This window comes from Podarcis bocagei (genome assembly GCF_964188305.1).
Source record: "Podarcis bocagei genome assembly, chromosome: 2".
In the NCBI taxonomy this organism is placed as follows: Eukaryota; Metazoa; Chordata; class Lepidosauria; order Squamata; family Lacertidae; genus Podarcis; species Podarcis bocagei.
In genome coordinates, this window is record NC_138126.1 from 76,353,537 (window position 1) to 76,380,875 (window position 27,339).

At 41.9% G+C, this 27,339-nt stretch overlaps 1 protein-coding gene and 1 long non-coding RNA gene across 2 annotated transcripts; one reads left to right on the forward strand and one right to left on the reverse strand.

Annotated features, from left to right (window-relative positions):
- LOC308582501 lies at window positions 1–1,566 on the reverse strand. Its single transcript, XR_014005710.1, has 2 exons — window positions 1,450–1,566; window positions 1–898 (listed from the first exon to the last, which is right to left on the reverse strand). It is a non-coding gene; the product is annotated as an uncharacterized lncRNA (long non-coding RNA).
- On the forward strand, window positions 1,516–26,886 carry LOC308582453 (organic cation/carnitine transporter 2-like). Its single transcript, XM_081185597.1, has 10 exons — window positions 1,516–2,002; window positions 13,025–13,128; window positions 14,923–15,077; window positions 16,491–16,662; window positions 18,157–18,283; window positions 20,719–20,819; window positions 22,158–22,372; window positions 23,729–23,911; window positions 24,188–24,323; window positions 25,315–26,886. Exons 1-10 carry the CDS (start codon window positions 1,610–1,612, stop codon window positions 25,400–25,402), a joined length of 1,674 nt encoding a protein of 557 aa, XP_081041723.1. The 5' UTR covers window positions 1,516–1,609; the 3' UTR covers window positions 25,403–26,886.
- The last annotated feature ends 453 nt before the right edge of the window (window positions 26,887–27,339 follow it).

Consider the following 27,339-nt stretch of genomic DNA (forward strand, 5'->3'; position numbering starts at 1 on the left):
TGGAAGGCCTGCCTTTTATTTTACTTTCTCAAGTACTGAACTACTGGTTTTTCCAGAAGTGAAACAAAATACTTTTCTGTATGATTTCATGCATCCCCTTTGTATCCCTTTATCCAAGCAGCAGAGTAGTATACAGATAGCTCAGTTTATCTTCATAATAACCTTATGAGAAAGATGAAGTTGAGAGAAAGTAACTTGCCTAAAACTATGCTGGCTGAGTAATAAGATATCTGATTTATTATTTATTTATTTATTTATTTAATAGTTTTCTAGCCTGGCTTTTAGGAGAATATCATCACAAAGCATTAAACATGATACACAAACTAAACAGCAATCAATAAACAATATATAAATACACCTTAAACATTTAAAACACTCAAATTTTTTAAAATACCAACATAAAAAATAGCAAAAAGAACATGAATATAACGAAGTATAAAGAACCCCACCACTGCTGCCGCCCAGTTTAAATCAATCCATGAAAGCAACAACAAAGATGTTTCAGAGGCTGGTCAAAAAATTATGCAGAGGGTACTCTATGGGACCACCTTCTGCAAGTGTGGGGCTATAGCAGAGAAGGCCCTGCCACGTGTTGCCCTGCCCAACACTACCCAGGCCACACTAGGAAAAATGGAGCACTGTTCACCTCAGGTGCACTCAAAGTGCCAAACATACACAACACCCCCCTTCCACCAAACCCCATTTTAGCCTTTGCAGAATTTGCTCATGAAACCCATTTTTCTTTATGAAAATGAATCCACGTTGGATGAACACACTATAGACCCAGGAAACTGGGGGGAGGGGGGCACATGTCCAGTGTCCTGTGTGAGAGCGAAAACCCATTCAAAGGTTAGCCATTTCAGGGCTAGTCTCTGCTGACAGGATCCAGGGCGACCTCCTAAATTATTATTATTATTATTATTATTATTATTATTATTATTATTATTATTATTATTATTATTATTATTATTATTATCATCATCATCTGCCCATCTCACCGGATTGCGGCTTCCAACCCTTATAAAACCACGGCGAAACCTCAAACATTAAAAACTTGTGTGGCTAATTATCTGCTGGAGCTCCTCTAGTCTAGTGTGACTAGCATTACATTCCGGGCCTGTGCGGCCGACGTAGAGCTCGACGTCAGCGTTTCTCCGGGCCGGCTGCGAGGCAATGCACATATTGCCCAGACTACGGTGCGGTACCCGAACCCCGGAGCCAGCTTCTTCGCCGAGGAGGCCGCCTGCATTACAAGTGACGGGAAATGCCGAAAGCAAAAAGAGACCCTGTAACTAGGCTGGCCGCCGCCGCCTCACGCGCGGGGACTCCGCGGCCTCCGCCTTGGCTCTGGGCCCAGCGCGACTCTAGGCCTTTGTGTACAAACCACACCCACCCGCTCCCCGTGCGAAGAAGCACTTGCTGCTGCCGGCAGCCGCGGCCGCACTTTACCTCATAGCGGCGGCGGCGGCAGCGGCAGCGGCTCGCCTGTTCCCCGCCCAGGCCGAGAGAGGCTGCGGCCACATGTCGTAGCAGAAGGCGGCTCTTCGGCCCTCGCTTGTCCGTTGCCGGCCGGCCAGGGCGCGCTCGCTTTGCCCCCCGCCCGCCCGCTATGTACGACTACGACCAGAGCACCGCCTTCCTGGGCGAGTGGGGCCCCTTCCAGCGCCTCGTCTTCTTCCTGCTCAGCGCCAGCATCATCCCCAACGGCTTCAACGGGCTCTCGGCCGTCTTCCTCATCGACACCCCCGAGCACCGGTGCCGGGTGCCGGCCAGCGCCAACCTGAGCCTCGAGTGGCTCAACGCCAGCATCCCGCTGGAGGAGCGCGGCAGGCGGCAGGTCCCGTCGCGCTGCCGCCGCTACAGCCTGGAGGCCCTGGCCAACTTCTCCGCCCGCAACCTGGTGCCCGGGCGGGACGTCAACCTCAGCCAGGTGGAGCAGGAGAAGTGCCTGGACGGCTGGGAGTACAGCCGAGAGCCCTACCTCTCCACCATCGTCAGCGAGGTAGGGAGGCAAGGAGGGGCGGCTGCTCGCGAGGTGGCCTCTTCTGGACATGGGCATGGAGAGGAGAGCGCGTGGCTGGGACTTGAGCGGCGCTCGATCAGCCCTGAAGTTCACGGGGTGACCTTGGGCCAATGGCCGGATCACCCCGTGAACTTTCCTAGCCCCACCTCGCAGGGTCGCTTGAGAAACCTTGGACTCCTCTCTGGGCTCCTCAGAAAGGGATCGGAGGGCAGAAACCCAAGAGACCTAAGGAGAGCGATGCTTTGAGAGAGAAGCCTCAGTTCGTTGTAGCACAACGCGCTCCTGCTCTGTTGCCAACTTGACATGTCTTTGGCATTTCCCCTGCTGTGGTCGTTTCTTTAACAAATTAACCTGCCAGGCACTTCTTTGTGCACTTGCAAGATCTCTCTTCTTCTAAAACTCGGGTATCCATAAAATTCCGAGATCCCCCTGGCCCATGCGTGATGGGGGGGTGCCCTTTCTTCAGCTCCCCTCTCTCTTCTCTAGGTCACCTCCCCTTCTAAAGTGAGCAAATAAGTCCAAACTATTCCTATGGTGCCAAACATGACCAGTGGCTCCTTAGCTTCTCATGTTCATGACAGATACTTCTTGGTTTTTACCCAGGGGATGCAGGAGGAAGGAGGAATAGCCTGAGTGACTTCTGCCACACAGGAAACGGAATGAGAAGTTGGTAATGTCCAGGCTCGTTGCTACAGAAAGCTTTAACACAATAACATAAACAGAGTCCTGCTGGACCAGGCCAAAAGCCCATTTATTTCGGTCTTCTGTTCTTACAGTGGCCAACTAGATGCTCTTCTGGGAAGCCTGCAGGCAGGACATGAGCACAACACCACTCCCCTCAGTTTCCCTTTCATTCCTATGTTGACTCTTCCTTCCATAGGGTCCTGTGACTTTTATGGAGAAGTAACTTTTAGAGGAAGAAAAGAAAACCATCAGAACAAAATTGGAATAATGGCAATATTATATCCCAGTAAGCACATTATTCTTAGTTGACGGTGATTCTAACTGGCTTACTTTAAAGTTACTTTAAAGTAAGCTAGATCATATATTTGCATGTAGAATGCTTTCTTCTCTCTCTCTCCCCCTGGCAAACAGAAATGAGTGCAATTTGAATTACTCCAGTCAAGATTTTGTAATTGTTGTCTAGTAGCTTGTAGCACAGTGTGCACAGATGGAACTGCTGACAAATTGCTACAGATTTATGGCAGAAGAACTTAATAGTAGTATGATTTATGAAGTCACATAACAAAGGTCAATGTAATGGGAATTGAATGGCCACTCATTTTAGGGTTCATTTGGGTGCTGCAGTTGGGTTTAGAGTTATTAGTAGATTATCAGGGGTTGGACTGTGACCCTCTTGGCCCCTACCATTCTGTGATTTTACCTACCTACTCATTTATTTGTATATCCAAGAAAAGCATGGAAAATATAGTGCAGTATTGTTCAATAGCAATGAACACGTCCACACATACAATTATTCTATTACTTGCTAAATTACTGCAGGTAATAGCTTCCTTCAGTACAATACAGAGAAAATTTGCATGCTCCCTTACTTCCTTTTGGAAAATTGCAGAAGGAGCAGAGACAGTGGAACTGGCATGTTACTTTCCCATACTTAGAAACATGGGAAGCTGCCTTATAACAAGTTAAACCATTGGTCCCTCTAGCTTCCTGTGGTCAATACTCACTGCAGCACCTCTGTTGGATTTCAGACTGGGGAGATTTGCAGCTCTATCTTGAGATGCTGGGGATTAAATCTGGAACCTTCTACATGCAAAGCAGTTGCTCTACTACTGAGCTACATTATGTGCATTTCATATATCTATTTTTTATTTTTAAGAAATTATTTAGCTCTTTAATTATATAATAGTTGTAAAGGTAAAGGGACCCCTGATCATTATGTCCAGTCGTGACCGACTGGGGTTGCGGCGCTCATCTCGCTTTATTGGCTGAAGGAGCTGGCGTACAGCTTCCGGGTCATGTGGCCAGCATGACTAAGCCACTTCTGGCGAACCAGAGCAGCGCACAGAAACGCCGTTTACCTTCCCGCCAGAGCGGTACCTATTTATCTACTTGCACTTTGACGTGCTTTTGAACTTCTAGGTTGGCATAAGCAGGGACCAAGCAACGGGAGCTCACCCCGTCGCGGGGATTCGAATCGCCGACCTTCTGATCGGCAAGTCCTAGGCACTGTGGTTTAACCCACAGCACCACCCGCGTCCCATATAATAGTTGTAGTTAACCTTAAATTATAATTGTAGTTAACCTTTAAATGGGTTGAAACGGTTAAAAGAAAATTGAGGAACATGCCTTTCCCATAGCTTTGAAATAGTTTAAGTTCTTATGTGCTTTGGGTTTAATCATCTCAGATTAAAACAAATGTGTTCTGGCACATCACTCTTATGCCTATTTACTTGAAAGTAAGCATCACTAGTTACAGTGGAACTTACCTCAAAGTATTATGTTAAGATTGGATAGCGTTATAAGTTTCTGTAAACAAACTTTTCCACGTATTGATGTGTAGCATTTTCTGAGTCAGTACTTTTACATACATAGTAACTTAGTAAAATATTTTACTAACATGTGCCGAAAGTTTGCATAGTCCATAGCACTGCTTGAGAGTATCAGATCTACGCACTCTAGAAACTGCTCTTTATTGACCCTGTATGCAAAACTTGTTTTGCACAATCACAGGAGTTGGAATGGACCAAAGGTCTGTTTCGTTCAAAACCCTGCTTCAAGGCAAATTGTTCCCTCTTCCTCCCACCTCCATCCTACCTACATAATTCTGACTGCAGTGTCCACAACCAGGGAACAAGTGCTCTTCAGGAAGGAGAAATATGTTTCAGTTCAGACCATTAATACTAGCCTTAGCTGATAGAGGTTCAGGGCCCATGGGCGTAGCTGGGGGGGGGGTAGGGGGCAACCCCCCCATCAAGTAAATGCAAATACTTAACTCCTTAACAAACTGAGGTTCTGCCTCCCCTAACATAAATCCTGACTATTCCCATATCAGGTCCCCTTGTTCGGTGGTGACTACTAGTCATTACAAAGTGCAAGTAGATAAATAGGTGCCGCTCCAGTGGGAAGGTAAACAGCATTTCCGTTCGCTGCTCTGCTTTCGCCAGTCATGCTGGCCACATGACCTGGAAGCTGTCTGCGCACAAAGGCCGGCTCCCTTGGCCTATAGAGCGAGATAAGCGCCGCAACCCCAGAGTCGTCCGCTACTGGACCTAACGGTCAGGGGTACCTTTACCTTTACTAGTCATTACTGTCTGGCTGTGCTCTGCCTCCATAGTCAGAGGCAGTAATGCTTATGAATGTCAGGTGCTGGATACCCCCAGAAGGGAGAGTGTCCTTGTTCTCAAATCCGGCTTGCGGGTTTCCCACAGGCATCTGGTTCAGCAATGTGAGAACAGGATGTTGAACTGAATGGGCCATTGGCCTGACCAAGCAGCTCTTCTGAGAGGGAAGAGCAGTGGATCAGTGCTGATGCAGCTGATGCCACCAGTGACCAGCCAATCACCACCTCCAGCCCAGCCCCTGTGAGTCTAGGGGTGCTGCTGTCACATTGTTGTTGCAGCATAGTGGCAGAAACACTCCTAAAGCGTTTCATGTGCCTCAGTCTGAAGAGGGGTCCTTTCTATGAGTGAACCATTGTGGACAAAGTGGCCTGGGGAGCACCTGTTTGCAGTGCCACAGTTCGCTACTGGGAAACATCAAGCTGTATTTGTGACTGCAAAGTGACATCAGTCCAGGCACTTTGTGGGACTACCTTGCTCATGGAGGAAGGAACCCATCTTCCTTAGAGCATGACATAGGTGAGATTGCCCCAGAGGGTCTTTAGCAGCATCCGCACAGCAACAGGAAGAGCATATTGTGGCAGTGGCTGCAGAAGAGGTTGGTGCATGGAGACGGGTTGATGTCAGCTGGTCTGTCTTGTTTAAAGATGCATAACGTCTTGCATACTGTTAAATTCAGGTTACACAATTAAAAATGGATCTGATGCTTGTGCACAACAAACCAGCTTTTATTCAGGGGTCAGGACCAGGACTTTATTCAATAAGGAAAGTGATAGGAAACTGCACTGGATATTGTAGGACAACAACTGCTTGGCACGACGTCCAGGCAAACAAATTGTGTTGTATGCTCAATAAACAGACAACATCATAATGACCTTTCCACAAACTTTATTGAACATTAGGTCATCTGAAAGCAACCTTTGTATTCAGAAAGGATCACATACTCAAAAAGCTTGAAAATTGCAGTCTTCCAGGTCCCCTGGTACCAGCAAATGTATGCAGTGCTCACACTGAACACAGTAAGACCTCAAATTCCATGGCTAGAATCTGGCTCAGAAGTTATTATGTTTGCTAGCTAATCCTTCTTGCAATTCACTGTAGGAGACCATGTCAGTGCAAGAGCCAAGGAGGCAGTTCATACTAGGGATAGTTCAGTGCAATGAAATACAAACCAGGCAGTTCTGATCCAAAGGCTATTTGACTGTTCACTTACTAGAATAATTCAAAGTTTTGGGAGGGTTATATTAAAAAAATACCTCTTAACCAGGTATGCAGTGTTCATACTTTTATATTATTTTTGTTATTTTCTTAATTCCAGCATTATATTTGCTATGCTTCCACAATCTGTGGCCTTTTTCAGATCCAGGGCCCCACTGTTAACTGCAATCTGCAACATGAAGCCCACATTTACCTTTTTAAAAATATACATGGCCACCTTCCTGCTTTTCTTTCTGAGGGCATGAAGTGTGCTTTATGCTTGTCCCATATAGTTCATAACATTGTGGACGACGGATGAATGGGTTGTGTGTCCAGGGAATAATGAATGCCATCTAACAAGAGGGAGTAGCATCGGAGCCTCAAAAGATACTGTAAGACTACTCATGAAGAAACCTTAGGATCTGGATTTTAGGATTTTAACGCCTATTGGCTTGTCACATGTGGAATGCTCTTCCCAGGGACTCTTACGCTCCTTTGTATCTGACCACCTAGAGTGACTTAAAGAAATGTTTTAGTAATATTTACAGGGTTTGTGGTAAAATATAAATAGTACAATTCAATCCAATAATCCCTCTTTTATGTCCATGCAAGACAGAAGATTCTGAAATTACATACGTACACACAGACATTAATGCAATATTGGGAGGGGGGTTTTGCCCCACTTTCACGACCTGAAATCTACAAAGGTGAGCTAGGCAAAATATGTATATGCCCAGCACTAATTTAAGGAATTTAGCCTTTCCTTATCAGAATACTTCTAGAGTTCAGTCCTAAACACATTTACTAAGCCCCATTGAACACAATGGGACTAACCTTTGAATAAATATTCGTGGGATTAAGCTGTTGCACTGTGTAGTCTCCTATATTACATTCCTTTAGTAATGTTTTGGAAATATGAACTCTGCTTGTCTCATAAATGAGACAAGCAGATATAAATATTTTACAGTTTGCCATATTCCATAGGATCTTAGTTTGGACCCTGGAGTTTCATCAAATAGGACAAAGCCTAATATGAATGGCACACAATCTTAAGCAAAGGGATTGGGGAAATGGTGCATTATATGCCCATGCACTGAGTTCAGCATAGTGTATAAAGATAACATAAAAGCATCTAGGAAACACAGTTCCCTTTAACCTACTTACATTTCTTCCTTCCTGTAAAGCCATGCCCCACCCTACATACAAGTCTCTACCCATAAGTAATATATGCTCTTTGCCCTAGTTTTCAGAACTTCCATATACCTACTCCTATCCTCACCTTAAATGACACTTATAAAAGAAACAAAAAAAATTGCATAGCTAGATAAAAGCACAGTTGGCAATTCATAGCCAAAGATGTGGAGCAACTAAACACTTTATAAAGGTGTTGTGTTTATGTTGTATGGAGCAGTTGCATAAGTGGCCTTTCACCTACTTTCCCACTTTCAATTTTAAATGTGCTTAACTCTCTAATCTCTTGCCTTACCTTGCCATTTAGTCAGGGTGACCTTTGCCTGAGATTCAGCCTTACAAGAAATTTTTCGAAGGGGTGGGGAGTGTTCACGTTTGATGAAGAATGAGTCCCATTATCTGCATCCATCAAAGTCCTCTGTGCTCTACTGTGTTTAAAGGTCACTGAGGATACCAGCATTGGATTTCTATGACAGGAAAGGAACCCTCCCTGTGTCAGATCTTAGCCCTTATATGTGCCAAAGTTACACACGTGGAGAGTTCAGATGTCATGATAAGCCAGGCCTTCATGGTTCCCTTCCCCTTTCCTCTTCCTGTGTAACCATAAAGAAGAGCTCAGAACTTTGGCTTCCATCTTTGATTGAACGCAGTTTAGTGTTTCATCTGAACCATAAACACTTGTTAATTTTAACTATGTTTTGTTGAAACAAGCCTGCTTCATAAGCAATGGTTTGAAGTTGACCTGTTTATTTTATTTTATTTTTTAAAAAATAGGTTTTCTAAAAAATAGTAAAGGTCTTTCTTAAAAATGAAAGGAGGAAATCTGCTGTGTTTCTGTTATAGCATTTCCTAATGTCCAAATGTTCTATAAAGTGAGACTGCTATCCTGTGGACAGTTACATTGGAGTAATTATAGTTGAATTCAGTGTGACCTATTTCTCTTAGTAAGTAAAGATGCATAGGATAAGGATCCCAACCCAGTTCCTGCTGGTTGGTTGTCCCGCTTCTGGGTTAACACCAGGCTATTATGTCTTTCTCCCTCCTGATGTAACACATGCACAGTCTACAAAGAATCTCCACTTTTGTCATGCATCCTATACATAATTAGGTATATCTGAGACCATTGGAATCAGTGGGTTTAGGCATGCCAAATTCTGATTGGGATTAGACTGTCAAAGTGTCTGCCACTGTCACAGAAAGTGTCATTTGGACCCAGGGGATTCAGGCTCACCAGGCTGAAAAAACTACTCTTTGTTGAAGGTTTCCACTGAGTAATGTACTGTTTCCCCACGAACTTGCTTTCTCACCTTCTTTTTCAGTGGCTTTAAACAGCCAAAATAGCATATGATAAACGTCGGTAAGAGCGGGTCACATTTTACAATGCAATATTTCCTCCACACAGATGTAAAAATCTAATAACCTGGTAGTTTGATAGTGACCACTACTGTACGTATGTATGACTCAGTGCTGTATTCACCTTGCAAATATCCACAGTGAATGTTGGCAGTGACCATTTTGACGATTGACCCTAGTTACTTACCTGTACCTAGGACTGTCAGTAAACAGATTTTAAAATTGGGTGTGTGTGTAGAAACACATTATGATAGCAGGGTGAAATAAAAATGAATATATCAACATCATGATCCTAAGGTTATTTACTCAGAAATGAATTCCACTGAGTTTAGTGAGACTTACTTCCTTGGTTGAAAGCTCAGATTTGAAAACATTTACTATTAGATTTAGAATGAAATCATTTGTATGTCCCTGAAAATAGACATCACATACTTCAGTGATGATATTCAAGATAACCATGTTTATGTCATCAGGGTGGAATTGAATATTCGGAGGCCATTCTTGATACTATGTTTATAAGAGCTGCACTATGGAAACGTTTGTTAATATCAAGGCCACATTCTGCTATGCCGGGCCTGCAAGTTTTGTAACCTGAGAAATAGGTCTCCTTCAGGAGATGCCCTACACATCAGACCAGTGCTGTGCCACAGTGCTTCTGTAACTTTCCAGTCCAAGGCAGAAGTGATGCAGCCCGTTCTGTTAATTTATAGAATGAGAATTTTTTGACCATAGCCCCTGTGGAAAACCTGTTTGTGTAATGCAATCCGTGGAGTTGCAAGATGCCCATAGTTAATACACCCAATAGCTTGGCTACTGTGGTCTTGGCACTGGTGACCCCAAGACTGGAGTGCTGCATTGTGCTCTGTGTGGGGCTTCCCTTGGGTTTAACCTGGAAGCTGCAGCTAGATTGTTGACTGGGGACAACATCATCTAACCCTTAATAACTTGGGACAAGTTCACCTACAAGATTGCCTTACCCCATATGTGCCCACTTGACCACTTCGATTGGTGGAATTGGCACTACCACAGGTGCCACATAATAACCATTCTGCATTTGTAAGAACTCAGTCATTTAGTTTGACAGCATCTACACTTTGGAACTCCCTGCCTATTGATCTCAAGCATGTGTGACTTCACTGTATTCTTGTTTAGGCAAGCCTACACAGATGCTTAGAAATGCTGGTGTGAATTTTAATCTGTTTTCATATTTTAACTTTTTGTATGTTTTAATATATTGTACATTTTTCTTGATTTTATTGTTTTGTAATCTGCCTTGAGGGTGTTTTGTTGTTGTTTTTAACAATCAAGCAGCATACAAATTTTGTGAAATAAATAAATAAAATAGATAAAACTAACACCCCTGTTGAGGGAACTGCTCTGACTGCTGGTATGCCACCGGGTGTAGTTCAGTATTTTGTTTGTAGCATTTAAAGCCCTAAACAACTTGGGACCAGGTTACCTAAGTAACCACCTCACTCTATATATCCCTGTCTGGCAAATGTGTTCTTTAGATGGGGCACTGCTAAGAGTACTGCCTGCCCAGGAGCTGTGCTTGTTCTAGAAAGAGGTATTTTAGTGTTGCAGCTCCAGCCCCCTGGAATCAGTTACCAGCCAATATTTGATTGGCACTCAGTGTCATGAAGTTTAGGCACCTATTAAATGCATTTTTGTTTAAGAAGGCTTTCCCTGAGGTGTGACCCAATCATTTCTTAAATATAAATTATACACTTGTATTAATGGTTTTTCTGTTTTTAGAGTTTGTAGCCCTGTTTAGGGAAGTTTTTAATGTTTGATTCTATTTTTAATACTCTGTTGGGAGCCGCCCAGAGTGGCTGGGGAAACCCAGCCAGATGGGCAGGGTATAAAGAATTCATTATTATTATTATTATTATTATTATTATTATTATTATTATTATTATTATTATTATTATTATTTACGGTAATTGATTTTAGAATTTGTATTGTTGTGTTTTGTTTTTATCTCGTTGAACCCCATTTTGATGGCCTTCCACTATCCCACATTGTCAGTCTATGTTATGAAATTTGTCTTTCATCTTAAGTGGAGTGCCCTGAGATACGTAATTAAGAGGACACCACATGGTGAATGACTTACTGTGTCACACCTTGCAGATAAAGCATTATCATCATGCGCAACACAGACCTTTCTAATCCTCTCTGACAATGTTTTATGCACTATCTGGCCTGATATAAGTTGTAGCTCTTGTGATTGTTAGGATTTGACATGCCTTTGGCAACTTTGAGTGGATTTCATCATCTGAATTATCTCGGTGGCAGGGAATAGACTAGTATGTGAAGGTCAGGAAAAAGTAGTCAGGTATATATTTTTCTACTGCTAATGATGTTACATGCTCAGTATAAGAAAAGGCATTACATTTAGCATTATGTGAGACCTGCAGCCTAGCTCTGTGAACTTCAGTAACCTTGCCTAAAAGGTATCGGAGAATGAAAATAGCTCTTGCCTGAGTTGATTTGCTATATTCAGTTCTGAATCTGTCCCAAGTAATGCTACTAGGCTACACTGCAATTCTAACTGCTGTTGAGCTAAATACATGCTAAGCTCACACGGAAACAGCGCAGTCTCACCTGTGCAAACACAACTTTGGGTGGCATTTAACGCTGATTCCCCTCCAATTTCAGGGCAGATGTCTTACTGATGCAGATTGGAAGGCCTTTGCACGTGGCAAAGTCAATATAGATAAGGTGTAAAAAAGCAATTTGAAGCTGTAACAAAAGTATGTTCTGTGGGCTACAATTCAAGAAGCACTTCTATGTGCCTCGGGAAAAATCCAGTGTTCATTTTCTACCAGAGAGTTGCAACTTGGTGAGCAGGGGGTGAAAACTCAACCATAATTTGCACCCCCTAGAGCAGAGGGGTATATTCTGTGGCTCTCCAGATATTGTTGGGACTCCAGCTTCCTTCATCTCTGACCATTCACCATATTGCCTAGGAGGGCTGCAGGTTGGTCACCCTTGCCCTAAAGTGTTAAGCATTGGTCTCAGACTCTGCTGTTCTGACAGTCTGTTTTCAACTGTTCTTTGGAAAATGTGCACATTCCTTAAAAAAAAAAACCCACAAAAACATACTCACTGGCTCGGATCCTAACAACTCTTACATGAATATAACAGTTTTTTTGTTCACACCTCTCACCTTCCCTCTGCATTCCCTGAAAATCTGCTCCTGGGGATTGGGGAAACCCTTGAAAATAATGTGTGATACTGTGGTGCAGTGTGAGTTGGCAGCAGTTGACCTCCCCTTTTCATGAATGGAGGAACAATTTAGGATCCAAGGCATTGCGCTTGCTTGTGTATCTAGGAATATATTGTCAACAATGCAACATTCAAATTTAAACAAAAAATTCCTTTAAATTCCACTCATTTTTCTTTGAATCACCCTATGCTAAGAACTTAGCTCTGTAGTTCAGCATCTGTAGAGCCTTGTTCTTTGATGGTTTAACCTAAGGCATGGGTAGGCAACCTAAGGCCTGGGAGCCGGAGCTGGTCCAGTTGCTTTCTAAATCCGGCCCATGGACAGTCCAGGAAGCAGCGTGTGTTTACATGAGTAGAATGTGTGTTTTTATTTAAAATGCATCTCTGGGTTATTTGTGGGGCATAAGAATTCGTTCTTTTTTTCTCCCCCCCCCAAAAAAAAATATAATCCGGCCCCCCACAAGGTCTGAGGGACAGTGGACCTGGCCCCCTGCTGAAAAAGTTTGCTGACCCCTGACCTAAGGCCTCAGCAGATAGACCAAACAGGCATTTGGTGTAAGAGAGTTTAGATCAAAGCATTGAATTCTGATTTACACATAAAGGTACTTTTTAAATTTAAAAAGTCCATTCTAGTAGTAATGTAGTAGGTTACTGTTTGGTTATTGTAGAAAACGGGCCATATATATTACATGCATGCCAGAAATATTGAAACTCTCTCTCTCTCTTACAGTGGGATCTTGTGTGTGAAAACGACTGGAAAGCACCTCTAACTACCTCTTTGTTCTTTGTGGGCGTACTGATTGGCTCCTTTGTATCTGGACAACTCTCAGACAGGTAAAGTGTATATATTAATGGTTTTGTGTGTTTTTTAAGACACAACCCTTTAAAATTCAGTTACAGCTAAGTTTCTGCATTGCAGTGGATTTATTTTTCAACTGTAGTGAATTAGCTGATTTTTAAATAGGTAACACCAAAATGCTTGGTTCTTCTTGCCATAATTGCACAATCTGTGATGGACTTTGAGAGCACAACATGCTTCCCATAACTTTTTTTCTTTTAGTTAAGCATGAGGTATTTCAACAAATTTTGAATTTATAGTAGTATATCAAACAATAATTTGTGTGATGCCATCTTTCCACCCTTGAGCAATCGTAAATAATCAGCAAAGCCATCAATTTAAGCTGCCAGCACAACAGAAACTAATATATTTGATATCTTCCTTTATCGTTCAGATATGCTTATCACAACTATGAATGATGCCATTTTGACATTATGAAATAAGTAAATCAAAATTTCATTGTGATGTGTTTTATGGCCAACCTTTGGCTTAACTTACCTGCTTAGATATCTCTGTGTATGTATGTAATGCAGTAGCTCTGATGAAAATGAAACTGGATGTTATGTACTGAACATATTTAGGATACAATTGTACTTTTCATGCCTGAACCTCAGCTTAAATTCTACACCTTTTTCTCAAGGGGTCAAGCAGGACATAAAACACAGTGTAAAGTGATATTGCCCTTGAACATTGAAATGTAATAATGCAACTTAGTATCTGCATAGACAACACTATTTTCTGTTTGGAGTACATACAGCGCAACTGTCGCTCCCAGTTATCATCCCAATCCAGTTCGCTCCCACAACCTGTTAAAAATCACTTGATAACAAGATACATCATAAAAGAACTACTCAAGAACAGCAACAATGTAAAAACATCATATCCTTATTCTGTTTGAGTTGTCCATTGTGTTTAAAAAGCAGGGCAAATTCGGCTAAAAATAAAATGTTTCCCTTTGGAGATAAATGTTTATTGAAAATGTAAGAATTTATCCATAACCTTTAAAGTAGTAATTTGAAACACCTGCATATGTTTAAATAATCACAGAAAACACATCAAAATAGCCATGCTTTGTTTTAAAAATAAAAGCAAGAAGTCATAATTCATATCACACCTGAAATGCAAAGTAAACATTGAATACATTGGGCAGATGACAATTATTGGATTTATACTCTAGTGCCAACCTACCTTACAAGTGGCTTTTTTTATCATGGCACAAGCCACAGTGTTTCTCAATCTTGGATCCCCAGTACAGCAGTTTAAAGTAATGGGAACAAAAGTTTGAATCCAGAGAAACTTCCTCTGCTTCCAACCCAAATAAATGTTTTGGTTCTCTTTAAGAATATAAGAAGAACCATGATGGATCAGGCCAAAAGCCAACCTAGTCTAGCAATCTCTTCTAACAGTGGTGAACCTGGTGTCTCTGTGTAGCCCACTGAGTGGACCTGAGTACAACATCATTCTCCCCACTCCCAGTAACTGGTATTCAAGGGCATACTATCTCCAGTAGGAGAAAGGGTCCCCATCAACCTACTGTTCCCATCACCCCCAGCTAATGTGGCCAGTAGTCAAGGATTATGGGACTTGCAGTCCAGCAACATCTGGAAGGCACCAGATTGGGTACCCCTGATGTAGAGAGAAAACAAGGCTGAGGGAGATGTGATCAAGAGGACCCCCATGAAAGTTAATAAATATTAATCCCCACAAATATACACCCCAGACCCTAGATTTCTACTATTTTAATGTTTCATGAACTAACATGATTTTTATTTATCTTTGTCCCATGATAGGTTTGGAAGGAAAAATGTGCTGTTTGTCACAATGGGAGTCCAGACTGGCTTTAGCTTCCTCCAGATCTTCTCAACAACCTGGGAGATGTTTTCCATCCTGTTTCTCATAGTTGGAATAGGGCAGATCTCTAATTATGTGGCAGCGTTTGTACTTGGTATGTAACAGTCTTTAAGCAGAGTATGAATTCTCAGTATTGGTGCCAAATTTCTCAATGAGTGATGTTATGTTTGGGCTCTTCCTCCTCCCACAATACATTCCTCCCTCTCCCAGTGCATGCTAAGCCATTATAAAGATTGGGCAAGCTATACACCAGGGGTCGGCAAACTACGGCCCCCGGGCCGGATCAGGCCCACCTGGGTTCTAAATCCAGCCCGTGCCGCAAAGCCGAGACTCCCGGTGATGGCAACAGGAGGAAGAGGCTGACCAGTGGCGGCTCTGCCACTCAGACACTGCGCCTGGTTTACCTCTGCGGCGTTTGATTGGCAGAGATGTCCCCATTCCGCGGCATTTGATTGGTAGAGCTGCCACTGCTCAGCCTCTTCCTCCCATCACTGTCGCCACCCTGGTGCTCCTGTGGGCCAGAGAGTGGAGCGGACAAGCTCACTCTGCCTATCCACGAGAAGCAGAAGCAGAAGCAGCAGCCGTGGTGGCAGCCCCTGGAAAGGTAAGCACAGCGGCTGGGGCTGGGGGGAGGAGGACTACTTGTCCCCCTTGCCTCTTCTTCCAGCTACCCCCCCCCCGGTGCTGCTACTCCAGCCCACCACAAGGTCTGAGGGACAGTGGACCAGCCTGCTGCTAAAAAAAATTGCTGACCCCTGCTCTACTTGTTTCCCTTAGCCCCATCCAGCTCGTTCTCTTCACTCCGTGTAAGACACTCAAGCTCTGAGTTACCAAACTGAAATGGCAACGAGTCTGCAGTGGAAGATGTTAGGGTGTGCAGACCTTCCAGTCTTCGTAATAGCCCAACATACACATTGAACAGTCTTCCCATAAGCTAATTGTGCGTTTTGTCCTGTGGCTTCAGTCTTTCATGCTGTAGAATTGAATGGGATTTAAGCAGCGTAATTAAGTATTACGTTATAAAGGTATGACTGCATCCCCAGTGCCTTTTTATTTTTTACTGGAAAGATGTCAATGAGGCATTCACACATCTATTTCTTTCTAACTGAATGAATATACTAGCTTGAAGTACTGGCAAAGAGTAGAATGTGAATTCTTTGCTAACCATTCATTTGGTCTTGAATCCAGTGGCCATTAGAGAGTTAATAAATATCTTATGTGAAGGCTAGACTGTCTCTTTGAACTGTATTTCAATATATTACATCCTCTTAACCCAGAATATTATGTACTATCATATACCGCAAAATGCTTGATCATGAGGAACTCACTCATCACTATCAATCTAAATACTCTTCTTTATGCAGGATCAGGAACAGAAGTAGAGGCATATCTTAAATCCAAGGAAGATGCACTGGGCTTTTTAAAATGTTTCACAAACACATTTGGGTAAAACAAGAGGGCTTTTTAAAAGTTAAAAGGCTAATCAACACTCCCTTGTTTTGAACAGGCACAGAAATACTTGGCAAATCAGTCCGTATTATCTACTGCACATTAGGCGTTTGCATATTTTATGCGTTTGGCTACATGCTGCTGCCACTGTGCGCTTACTTCATCAGAGACTGGCGGACGCTGCTAGTGGCTCTCACTATACCTGGCCTGCTGTACGTTCCACTGTGGTGGTGAGTGTATTTTAAATAAAATGTTCACATTTTGGAAGCTAGCTAGTGCTAGCTATGCCTTTACTGGGGGCACCCTCAGTTGATTTAATTTTTTTCAAATTACATACATACATCATTTTATTCATATACTGTATGTCCTTTCCATAGTTCAAACTGTGCTGAGGCAGCTTACAACATGATAAAATGCACAGTTCCGACATAACAGAAGTAGTGGGAAATAATGGATAAAACATAAAAAATATACAACCAAACTGAACAATTTCCACAGAAATCGTAAGATCTGAAATAAAGATACAAAAAATTAATATCAATAGCAGCAACAATCTCCCCAGCAAAACTCCCAGTCCAAGTGTCTGTTCAACAGCTGGAGTCAGTCTGGGCCCCATGCTCCCAGGTAAGGTGGAAAAGGCCTGCAAGACAGGAAGCAGATATTTTAGGACTCACAGTCTACATATATACATACATATATATACATACATATATATACATACATATATATTTGCTTTCGTAGATTTTCACGGGTACAGGAATGCAGGTTTTGGTGTCTTCGGGTGTCTTCCCGTGTAAGAGTTGGGGTGTCTAGGCGACGTTTCGACGAGGTCTCACTCGTCATCTTCAGGCTGGTGCTTTCGGCTTCTTGTTACTGGAACAGAGCAGGATCTCAGTGTTTATAGGAACTCAAACACTGAGATCCTGCTCTGTTCCAGTAACAAGAAGCCGAAAGCACCAGCCTGAAGATGACGAGTGAGACCTCGTCGAAACGTCGCCTAGACACCCCAACTCTTACACGGGAAGACACCCGAAGACACCAAAACCTGCATACATATATATACATACATATATATATATATATATATATATATATATATGAAAACACGAAAATTGTTTTTTATACATATATATATATAAAACATTGTTTTTGCTACCAGACAACCTAGGTAACACATAATAAGTTACAGTGGGGGTGGGGAGGGGAAAAAGAGAAACAGGATGCAATGTGAAACCAAAGAGTTAAAACCAAAGGTGCATGTTGTCATACAGTTCAGTCTTTAACTTCTTTTAATTCATCACATTTCAGATCCTAAGAATTTTAATTTCTGTTGTTTCTCCAAGAACCCTAAGAGTTGTTTTTGGGAGACTTGCTGAAATGTGTTATTGCCACTCGTAGAAACGACTTCACTAACATGTATAATACACACACACCCTTTTATGTTGCTAGGTTATTTAATGTATAGTCACATGTTAGAATTAGCAGGGTTGTTGCTTCCTGAAACCTCTGCCAAAAGCCCATTCATATGCATAGAATAAATTCCTCCTTTTCATACGGGTTAATGACTCTAATCTTGCTCTGTTTATACACTGGCTCTTCAACATTGTATTTCTATGCAAGGACAGAGGATAGCATTGAAGTTAAAGTCTTTTTGACCATGGTGGTTTGGGATGTAGGCTTAACAACCCTGGCTGTTCTGTTGAAGTTATGTTGAAACATCACAGGTTCATTCCAGAATCACCTCGATGGCTGCTGTCCCAAGGCAAGATTAAAGAAGCAGAAGACATCATTCGGAAAGCTGCAGAAATGAACCATGTTGCTGCTCCAGATGTAATATTTGACCTCATTGAGGTAAACCTGCCCATGCGTTGCATCTGTTTACATTTTCTTCCCAGTGTCTGGTTATGGCAGTGCCCATTAAAATGTTCTGCTTGATGAGATGAAATCTAGCTCTCCAGTAATGAACCTATCTATATACAATCATTTTCAACCCATTTAATGTTATATGAAGAGCATTTTATACTGTGGGTTGAATCCAGCTAAGTTCGACTTAAGAGTGGACCCATTTAAATTAATGGACCTCCATTAATAATGTCTTAGTAACTGTCTACTCTGAGTAGGATTAATATTGGATGCAATCCTATAACTTGTGATTTGGCAACATCCTGGATTTGCTTCTCAACTCCTTTAAAATGCAGCACTCTACTTATTCTTTATGTTAGGCTGGCATAAATGTTAAAGCTAGGACCTTTTTAGATCATCTGTTTATAGTACAACAGGTGTTATTTGTATTTATCTTCCCTGTTTCAGGGATATTGCATTTTTTCAACAACACACAACTCACAGTAATTGTTACACGTCACAGTGGACTGGTCTCCCCTGTAACCCACCCTTCTTGAGATTCCTCAGGATGCCAGGACATTCTTGCTTCAGAACAGATCTGGTAGGCCCTTGGTTCTCAGAATTCAGGAGCCAGCTTCATCCTTCCTATCGGCTTCTCCTCTCTTCCTGTGCCTAGGTTGTTCCCCCATCCTTCTCCTAGCCTTCCCCCTGTACACAATTAACACAAAAATTACTAGCGCTCCTTCCCTCAATACCACCCTCCTGTGTCCACCCCACCAACATTCCTTTTGACTGTTAGGAAATGAGGTTGCCACCCTACTGCTTAGCCAGTCGGCATTCTTGGCATCTACAGCATTGAGGTAGAGGGAACCACCCTCTTCCTTGCCTATTAGGCATGAACTGTGGCTCTATAATAAGTACCAAGCACCATGGGGCATTTTCTGCAGCCATCTCTTCTTCTCTTCTCTTCCTCAATTTCTGTCGCCCTCAGACTCGCACTTCCCTCTCAGGATTTCTGGTTTATTTCTACATGCTGAGAGAGGAGACGTGTTCTTCAGCCAGACCTTGTTTATTGCTGCAGAAACTTCCTGCAAGGACTCGCCAGTGCCTCCTCACAATCCTGTTCTGCAAAAATGTAAATTCTTCCCAGTGAAGAGTCCATTATGTTTTGGTGTCCTGAGTGAAATGAAGCTGTTCTTAGTTACTGCCCATAACATCAGCAATAACAGTGCAGTTCTACCACGTCCATGTAACTCTGAGACTCAAATACCACTAATCATTTCTTCGGACTCACTGCTGGGGTGAATCTGATAGGGAGTTCTTCATATTTTACCGTGAGACAGTTTTGGATCTTTTGAGTGCCCTCTTTGCTGCTCTCGTTCTGGAGCATACAACCTCCAGCCTTTTATTTGCAGGGAGTGGCTCAGAGGAGCTACCCACCTACATAATTACACAAGGCAACAAAGCTTTCACATCCATTCCATGTGCACATGATATCATGCTATTAGCTTTTATTGAAATTGCTGGATTGTTTTACACAGTAATTTGCAGTTAGGGTCATGGTTTGAACCACTCATTAGAGGAATCCCCCAGACAAAGAATTGGCAGTTCATCTTCCAACCCAAACATGGCAAGTGATGTTTAATAAGGCAGCTGACATGTGCCTGAAAACTCACACTGACCCTCCTGCTGGCTCCTGCCTGTGAATACTCTGGGTTTTTGCCATAGTACATGAGATACCATCTAATTGATTTATTTTTGGATCAAAAAGAAATGTCAGCAAAAATCTAAAGCTTCAGGATAACAGTACAAGAGAACAAGGCAACAGCGTTCTTTAAAAAAAAATACACACCCATGACTTTACATTAAAATGGAATTAAGTTGAAATTGTAATTCCTATATTTAGTTTTACTAAATATATGTTTACAACTGAAGGCAGCCCTGTTCAGGGAAGTTTTTAGTATGTGGTGTTGTGTTGTGTTTTTACTATTTTTTGTTGGGAGCCCAGAGTGGCTCGAGCAACCCAGTCAGATGGTCAGCATATAAATAAAAAATATTATAATAATAATATTATTATTACTTTACATAGTCCCTTTGCAGTCACATGATTGGTTTAATATTAAGTGCAGTTGAGTATTTTAATTGAAACTATATCATCATTTGCTAAGTTCATTTTTTTCTCCCCATTTCCCTCCAAAATTCGGATTTCTATGATGCAGTATAATAACAGCATATTGATATTAGTTCTATTCGGAAACAATTAGCAGTGGCCACTTCTGCACTGAATCATCACCCATATATATATTTTTTTAAACAAGAGCACTTAATAGCAAAGGTTCCTTATTTACCTTGAACATGCAACTGAAATTTCCTGCTGAATGAAATGCCACTTAATTTTAAAGAAAACAGGTTTTCATGTGTGCATCTGTAATTTTTGTCTATAGCTACAAGATGTGAATTCCCAGGACCAGCGGTCATACAGCATTCTGGACCTAGTGAGGACCCAGAATATCCGATCGATCACTATCATGTGTGTGATTTTATGGTAAGCAGTTGATGAACTTTCCTCAAAGCTTTCCTCTCCTTATGAGACAGCTAATTCAGAGCAGCTTCCCCCAAGCTGGTGCCCTCCAAATGTCTTGGGGACTGCAACTCCAATCATCCCTGACCACTGGAGCTGATGGGAGTTGTGGTCCAAAACATTTTGAGGAAACCAGCTTGATTCACAGTAGTTGAGACTGTGGCCGTAATCACACACCTATAAACACCCAGGAGCCACATTGCATAACATTATTTACGTATAAATGTGTGTGTGTGGCATTTCACATAGCAGCATATTGAAATGTCTCTGCTTCAGTCTAAATCCCAATCCAGCTAGCATTTGCTTTGAGAATTTCTATCAAAGATTCACTCACCTTGGTTTTTTGTGTGTTTACTGCAGCAGATAAATCCTGCTCTTTTGGAGTTGGACGCTATGCTGTCATAACTAGCTTCACATAATTTGTCTGCTGTTGTTTTACTTCCAATGGCAAGTTTAAATTCACATCCACATTAAAAATATATATATTCATATATAAAACTAAGATGTCAGGGAGACATTTATGGGCTCCACCTCCTTGATTTGCATTTTGAATATATAGGGAGATTTGTACATGAGGGAGCATTCAGAGACTGTGTTCCCCACCTGCAATCAAAAGTGGTGCAGTCTGGTAACATGTGAAGCTGCAGATCCTGTGTGTGAGGTCTAAGAATCCCTTTAGTTCAGATACCTTAAGAGAGGTCAGTGGTGGAACTGGTATGTGTACCCATGCTCTTCACAACACAACTAAAGTAACATTTGAAACGAGCAAACTGCCAGGAGGTCTAATTAATGCAATTCTTATGCCTGATCAGATTACTACAGATCCAGACCTCTGTTGGGTGTCCCCTTCTCATGCCACTTAGAGTGGTGGAGAGGAGAGGAAGGACATGTTCCCTCCACGCTGTGAATGAGCCATTACCCTAGGAAGGTGTCTGAGCCCCTGGGATTAATGCAGTTGGGACTGGACAGTAATGTGAACGCCAACAAATGGAGACAATGCATTTCTTTCTACTTGGGAACACTTGCTATCATGTGTAAATGTATGTGCGTTTCTTTTTAAAATCTGTTGATTTTATCATTATTTTGATGATTTCATTATGTTTTTAAAGCCAGTTTTATTGTCATTTTTAATGAACATTTGATACCATTTTATGCAAACCGCTCAGAGATTTTTTTATTTTTTTATTAGGCAGTGTATAAATCTTGCTAAATAAAACAAAACATAATTTTCAAAGCCTAGTCCAATGCAGCACTTATTCTGAGGCCCCCGAATATTTATTACAATATAGCTCTGTCTTTCAGGATGGTAATTTCCATTGGCTACTTTGGCCTCTCTCTGGATACCCCTAACCTGCACGGAGACATCTATCTCAATTGCTTCCTTTCGGCAATCATCGAAGTCCCAGCTTACACCATCTCTTGGCTGCTCCTCCATTATCTTCCCCGGCGGTATTCAATGGCAGGAGTCTTGTTCTTAGGAGGATGTGTCCTTCTCTTCATTCAGTTGGTACCTGCATGTAAGAACATTTTACTTGATATGAACTTTCCCCCTACTTTTGTAGATATAATCCACAAGGTCAAGCAGGTTGAACTGTGGGCATTACAGGTAGAATAGCGAGCGGGTGACTGTATTTGTCCATTAGTGCACAGTTTAAAATAGAAGCCTATTCTGCTTCTATTCATTATATCTGAAGACCAATATAAGACAGAAAGGGAGCTTACAGTGCTGAGAATATGCTGTCAGATTTGGGGGTTTTATGTTTGATTCTGTATTTAAACTGTTTTTACACTTATTTCTTGTCAGTCTCCCAGGGACCATTATAACATGGCATGGCATACAACGTTTGTACATAAATAAATGAGTTCTCTCATTTGTTCCTATTATACCAGCAACTGAACACTAATCTGACAATCTTTTTATTTGGGGTGGGGTTGTTCTATCAGCCACTTCACATTGTGATATCAGCTTTTGAAAAGAACAATATATTGGATATTCTTTTTGAAGTGCCGTGTGATTCATAGTCTAGGTTTTGATTTTGGCTTTTTGCTGCAACAGACTAACATGACTAGTCTTTGTGAATCTATTTATTTATTACTGTATTTTTCGTCCCATAGGACGCACCGGCCCATAGGATGCACCTAGTCTTTTTTGGGGGGGGAGGGAAATAAAGGGGGGGGGAAATTCCTTTATTTCCCCCCAAAAAACCAGGTCGGGGAATCCAAACCAGGTCGGGGAACATTGGGATGGCGGTGCTCTGCCTCCCCGCTGTCCCCCGAGCTTGTGGGGCTGCCCGATGTCAGCCCGAAGCACAGGGCGCTCTGCTTCAGTGCTCCCCGCGCTCCGGGCAGCAGGCTGCTATCCGCAACCAAGGGAGCCCTGCGGGAACTCCCGCGGGCTCCCCAGGCTTGCTGATAGCTTCCTGAAGCCTGGAGAGCGAGAGGGGTCGGTGCACACCGACCCCTCTCGCTCTCCAAGCTTCAGCAAAAGCCTGCATTCGCCCCATAGAACGCACACAGATTTCCCCTTCATTTTTGGAGGCGGAAAAGTGCGTCCTATAGGGCGAAAAATACGATACATATATGGCCCACTTTTTCCTCCAAGGAGCTCAAGGTGGTGTACATGGTTCTCCAACCCAACCCAGTTTTGTCTTCACAACAACTCGGTGAGGTAGGCTAGGCTGAGACACAGTGCCTGGCACAAGGTCACCCAGTGAGCTTCTCGGCTAGGTGGGGATTCGAACCCTGGTTTCTCAAGTCGTAGTCTGACACTCTATCCATTACAACAGGCAGGTTTAAAAGAAGTAAGATAAAGTGAATGGCAGAAGGCAGATAAACTTACTGACACTTACGCATAGCTTGATTGTCATTTGTAGACCTCACTGTGTTCTCCGTTACGCTGGTGATGATTGGAAAGTTTGGGATCACAGCCGCGTTCTCAATGGTTTATGTCTACACTGCTGAGCTCTACCCAACAGTTGTGAGGAACATGGGAGTTGGTGCCAGTTCAATGGCCTCCAGATTTGGCAGCATCCTTTCGCCTTACTTTGTATATCTTGGTAAGTTCCCAGCTATCTTATTTTCTGCCAGGCAAAATACCACTACTCTCCCTTTTAGTGCTACAAGCCACTCAGTTCAGTATTATTGCAGGGTACAATGAATAGTACGGGCAAAGTTGATGTACCATTAACCAATCTTTGTGTTGAGAGGCTCCAGATAAGCTTCCAAGCAACCTTAGAAGTCCTCAGAACACAGTTTGCAAAGAACTGGTCTGTGCAAAACATCGTGACAATAACCACTTATTACTTCCCTTGCCCCCCTGTGCTTCCTACCAGGTGCTTATGATAGATTTCTTCCCTACATTCTAATGGGAAGCTTGACAGTGCTAGCAGGAATTGTCACCCTGTTTCTTCCGGAAAGTTATGGCATGCCTCTCCCAGATACCATTGAACAGATGCTAAGAGTTAAAGGGTAAGGAGAAACCATTTCATCCATTATTTAAACAAACAGGGATTGCAGCCAGTATCATTGTGGGTCATGCTGTAAAAATGTTGGGAATCAAATTATAGAAGAGATTAGGACAGTATAGAAGAGATTATAGAAGGGATTAGAGCAGTATACAGTTGTTCCGGAGGTCCGTTCTTAACCTGTAACTGTTCTTAACCTGAAGCACCACTTTAGCCTCCTGCTGCTGCCGTGCCTCCAGTGCACGATTTCTGTTCTCATTCTGAAGCAAAGTTCTTAACCTGAAGCACTATTTCTGGGTTAGTGGAGTCTGTAATCTGAAGCATATGTAACCTGAAGGTACCACTGTTATACAGAGCAGTCAGTAGTGTTGCTTGGAGATCTGAAAAAGAGGTTTCAACAAGATATAATGAAAACAAGAAAAACAGATAGCTTAATTCCTGAGAAACAGTGGGGTGGTATGCCAGCTAGATAAATATTAATTATTTGTCTCTATTGTAGCTTCTTAGATACAAACCAAACACTCTAATTTTAAAAATACGCTCAAGCCAACCAATTTATTATGAAGGAAAAGCAGGCGATTGGATCCCTCTCTGGGTCAGAGCCCCTCTCCAGTTTCCCAATGGAAATTCACCCCCACCCCTGATGCTATTTGCCTCCAGAGATGCAATTGGCAGTAGCAATTTAGGGGGTAAATATCGCCATGGCAGGGCGCAGGACAATTTTCAGAAAGAAGCTGTTGTCAGAATCTAATCTGGATTGGTGCTCCATATGAAGTGGCAAGCTGAAGCATACTTTTTACAAATTAAAGGTCTGATTAATATACTATGTTCTTTGGGCCGTGGGGCTAACCAAAGTCAAAGTTTGGTTTTACATGTAGATGGCAGATCTGCCTATTGAATGAGACATTTCCTTGAATGTAAATGTGAAATGTATGACAGCATCATGCAAGTTTTTGCTTTAACAGTTTCCTGTTTTTCTTTCTATTTATTTACAGAATTAATTACAGAAACACATCTAAAAGCAAAAAGACATTAAAGGATGAAGAAGAAAATTCAGTGATTATAAAAGGCACGACTTTCTGATCAAGCTGCATACCCTGTTATGAACTAAATAGTACCTAGACATATCCTTCAATTTACTTCCAGAAAGGACTAATGGAAACACTTTTTCTATAATCAACTTATTTATTAAACGCACATTCATTTTTGTGAATGTAGATACTGTATATCCCACTGTGGGATCTCTGCCAGTAATTGTACGGGTTACAAGGAACAATATCCGAAAAGGTAGGGGCAGGGAAAGCCTGTTTCCCATTAGGACTGTTGGCAAATGTCCTTTTTGTAAGATTAAAACATGCTTGAAGTTCTAGATAGATGGACTGACTTTACTATTCGGTTCATTCAGTGCACAATGGCAAAAGGTGAAACATGTTACTGAATTTAAATATTGTTAAGTGTCGTCACCCAGCTTAGGATGCTGCTTCTGTTCAGAAAACCTGAAGCTTGAAATTATGTGGATGCTAAACACTAGACAAATGATTTTATGCACTGCTTATGCTGGTTTTTAAAAATCAACATCTGTTTTAGAAATGGAGAGGTGGTTTTCATGTGCAAAACATTGGCAGTCTAGTTTTGCTTGCAAGCCTACTTATTTCAGATGTAGTTTTAAATATTAACCACTAGATGCAGTTGTTTACATCTGAGAGTGATGCCTTATTTAGGCTTATAATTATTTTTTAAGGATTACATTGCATTTGTAATGCATCTCTTTCAATGTTCCATTAGTCAATTTTTCTATAATTTGCCTCTAATTCTGAAAGGCACTGGAAACTAATACATATCTGTATTTCCAAATAATTTGGTCTTTTCCTATCTCTGCCTGAAATGTCTTCAGTTACATACTAGGTATGTAATAAAGTTACTTTATAATACAGAGCTTGCTCTAAATGTACCAGTCAGGTGCCTTCAGCTTGCTTAAAGACATAACTGTTGCCTTTTGGGAACAAAGTGCATTATTTTAAATGAGTATCATGAATGATAAAAACAAGTCTCATGTGTGAGCAATTGTGTCAAGTCTACCAAGAAACACTACCCATTACTGGGGAAGGAGTTACCTTGATTACGTTTGTTACTTTACATTATGACACAATTTAAAAAGTATGATACAAATATGGTGCATTTTAAATAGTTTGATATAAAGTCACATGGTATTGTATTATTGTTTTAATAATTTGTTAGCTGCCTCAGAGGTTTTTAATGACAGAAAGGTGATACATATATATCTTAATATAAATAAAATGTGATTTTTATAACCAGAGTTGCTAGACAGCGCTTACTTCTGTTAACACAGCTGTTTGCAGACATTCCAGAAATTGTGATATTATGTGAAAGTTATCCTATGAATGTAAAATTCTTCCCAGTTCTTACCAACTGCTGCTCACTCCAGTTTTGACTGATGCCTACTGTAGGGCTGTCCATGTGATGGTAACATATACAGGGCCAGTAAACCTTTTTTTGGTACCTTTTGGGTATAAGTATCCTAAATAAATGGTGAGGGAGACTGTAAATTTCCCAGCACTCAAGTTTCTGATTTTCCCAGAGAGAGCAGCTACCTACCATACTTATTTTATTGTGGAGATAGGAATTGCACTAGTGTTAACGTTACCTGCAGAATGGTACCCAGAAGGTCACTGCAAGTCCTTCACTTGTGGAGGATGGGGCAATGGCAAGTGATGTAGGATGTTGTTTGTGGAGCTCCTCAGCCTGCAGAAACAATCTGGCCTTCACCTGGAACCTTTTGAGGCTCACCTTCAGCAAAAAACCAGGATTCCAGACCAGTCAAGCTGGCCAGCATCCTCTGGAGTACTTAACGTTTCAAACTTGTTAGAGTCTTGAAACAGAGGTATAGCCTGCCAGCTCTTTATAAGGACAAACAACAATACCCACAACTCAGAAAGCCTCAAAAGAGGCACAAATGGAGACTCCTGAATATAGTGCTGATGACATGACTCTCAAAGAAA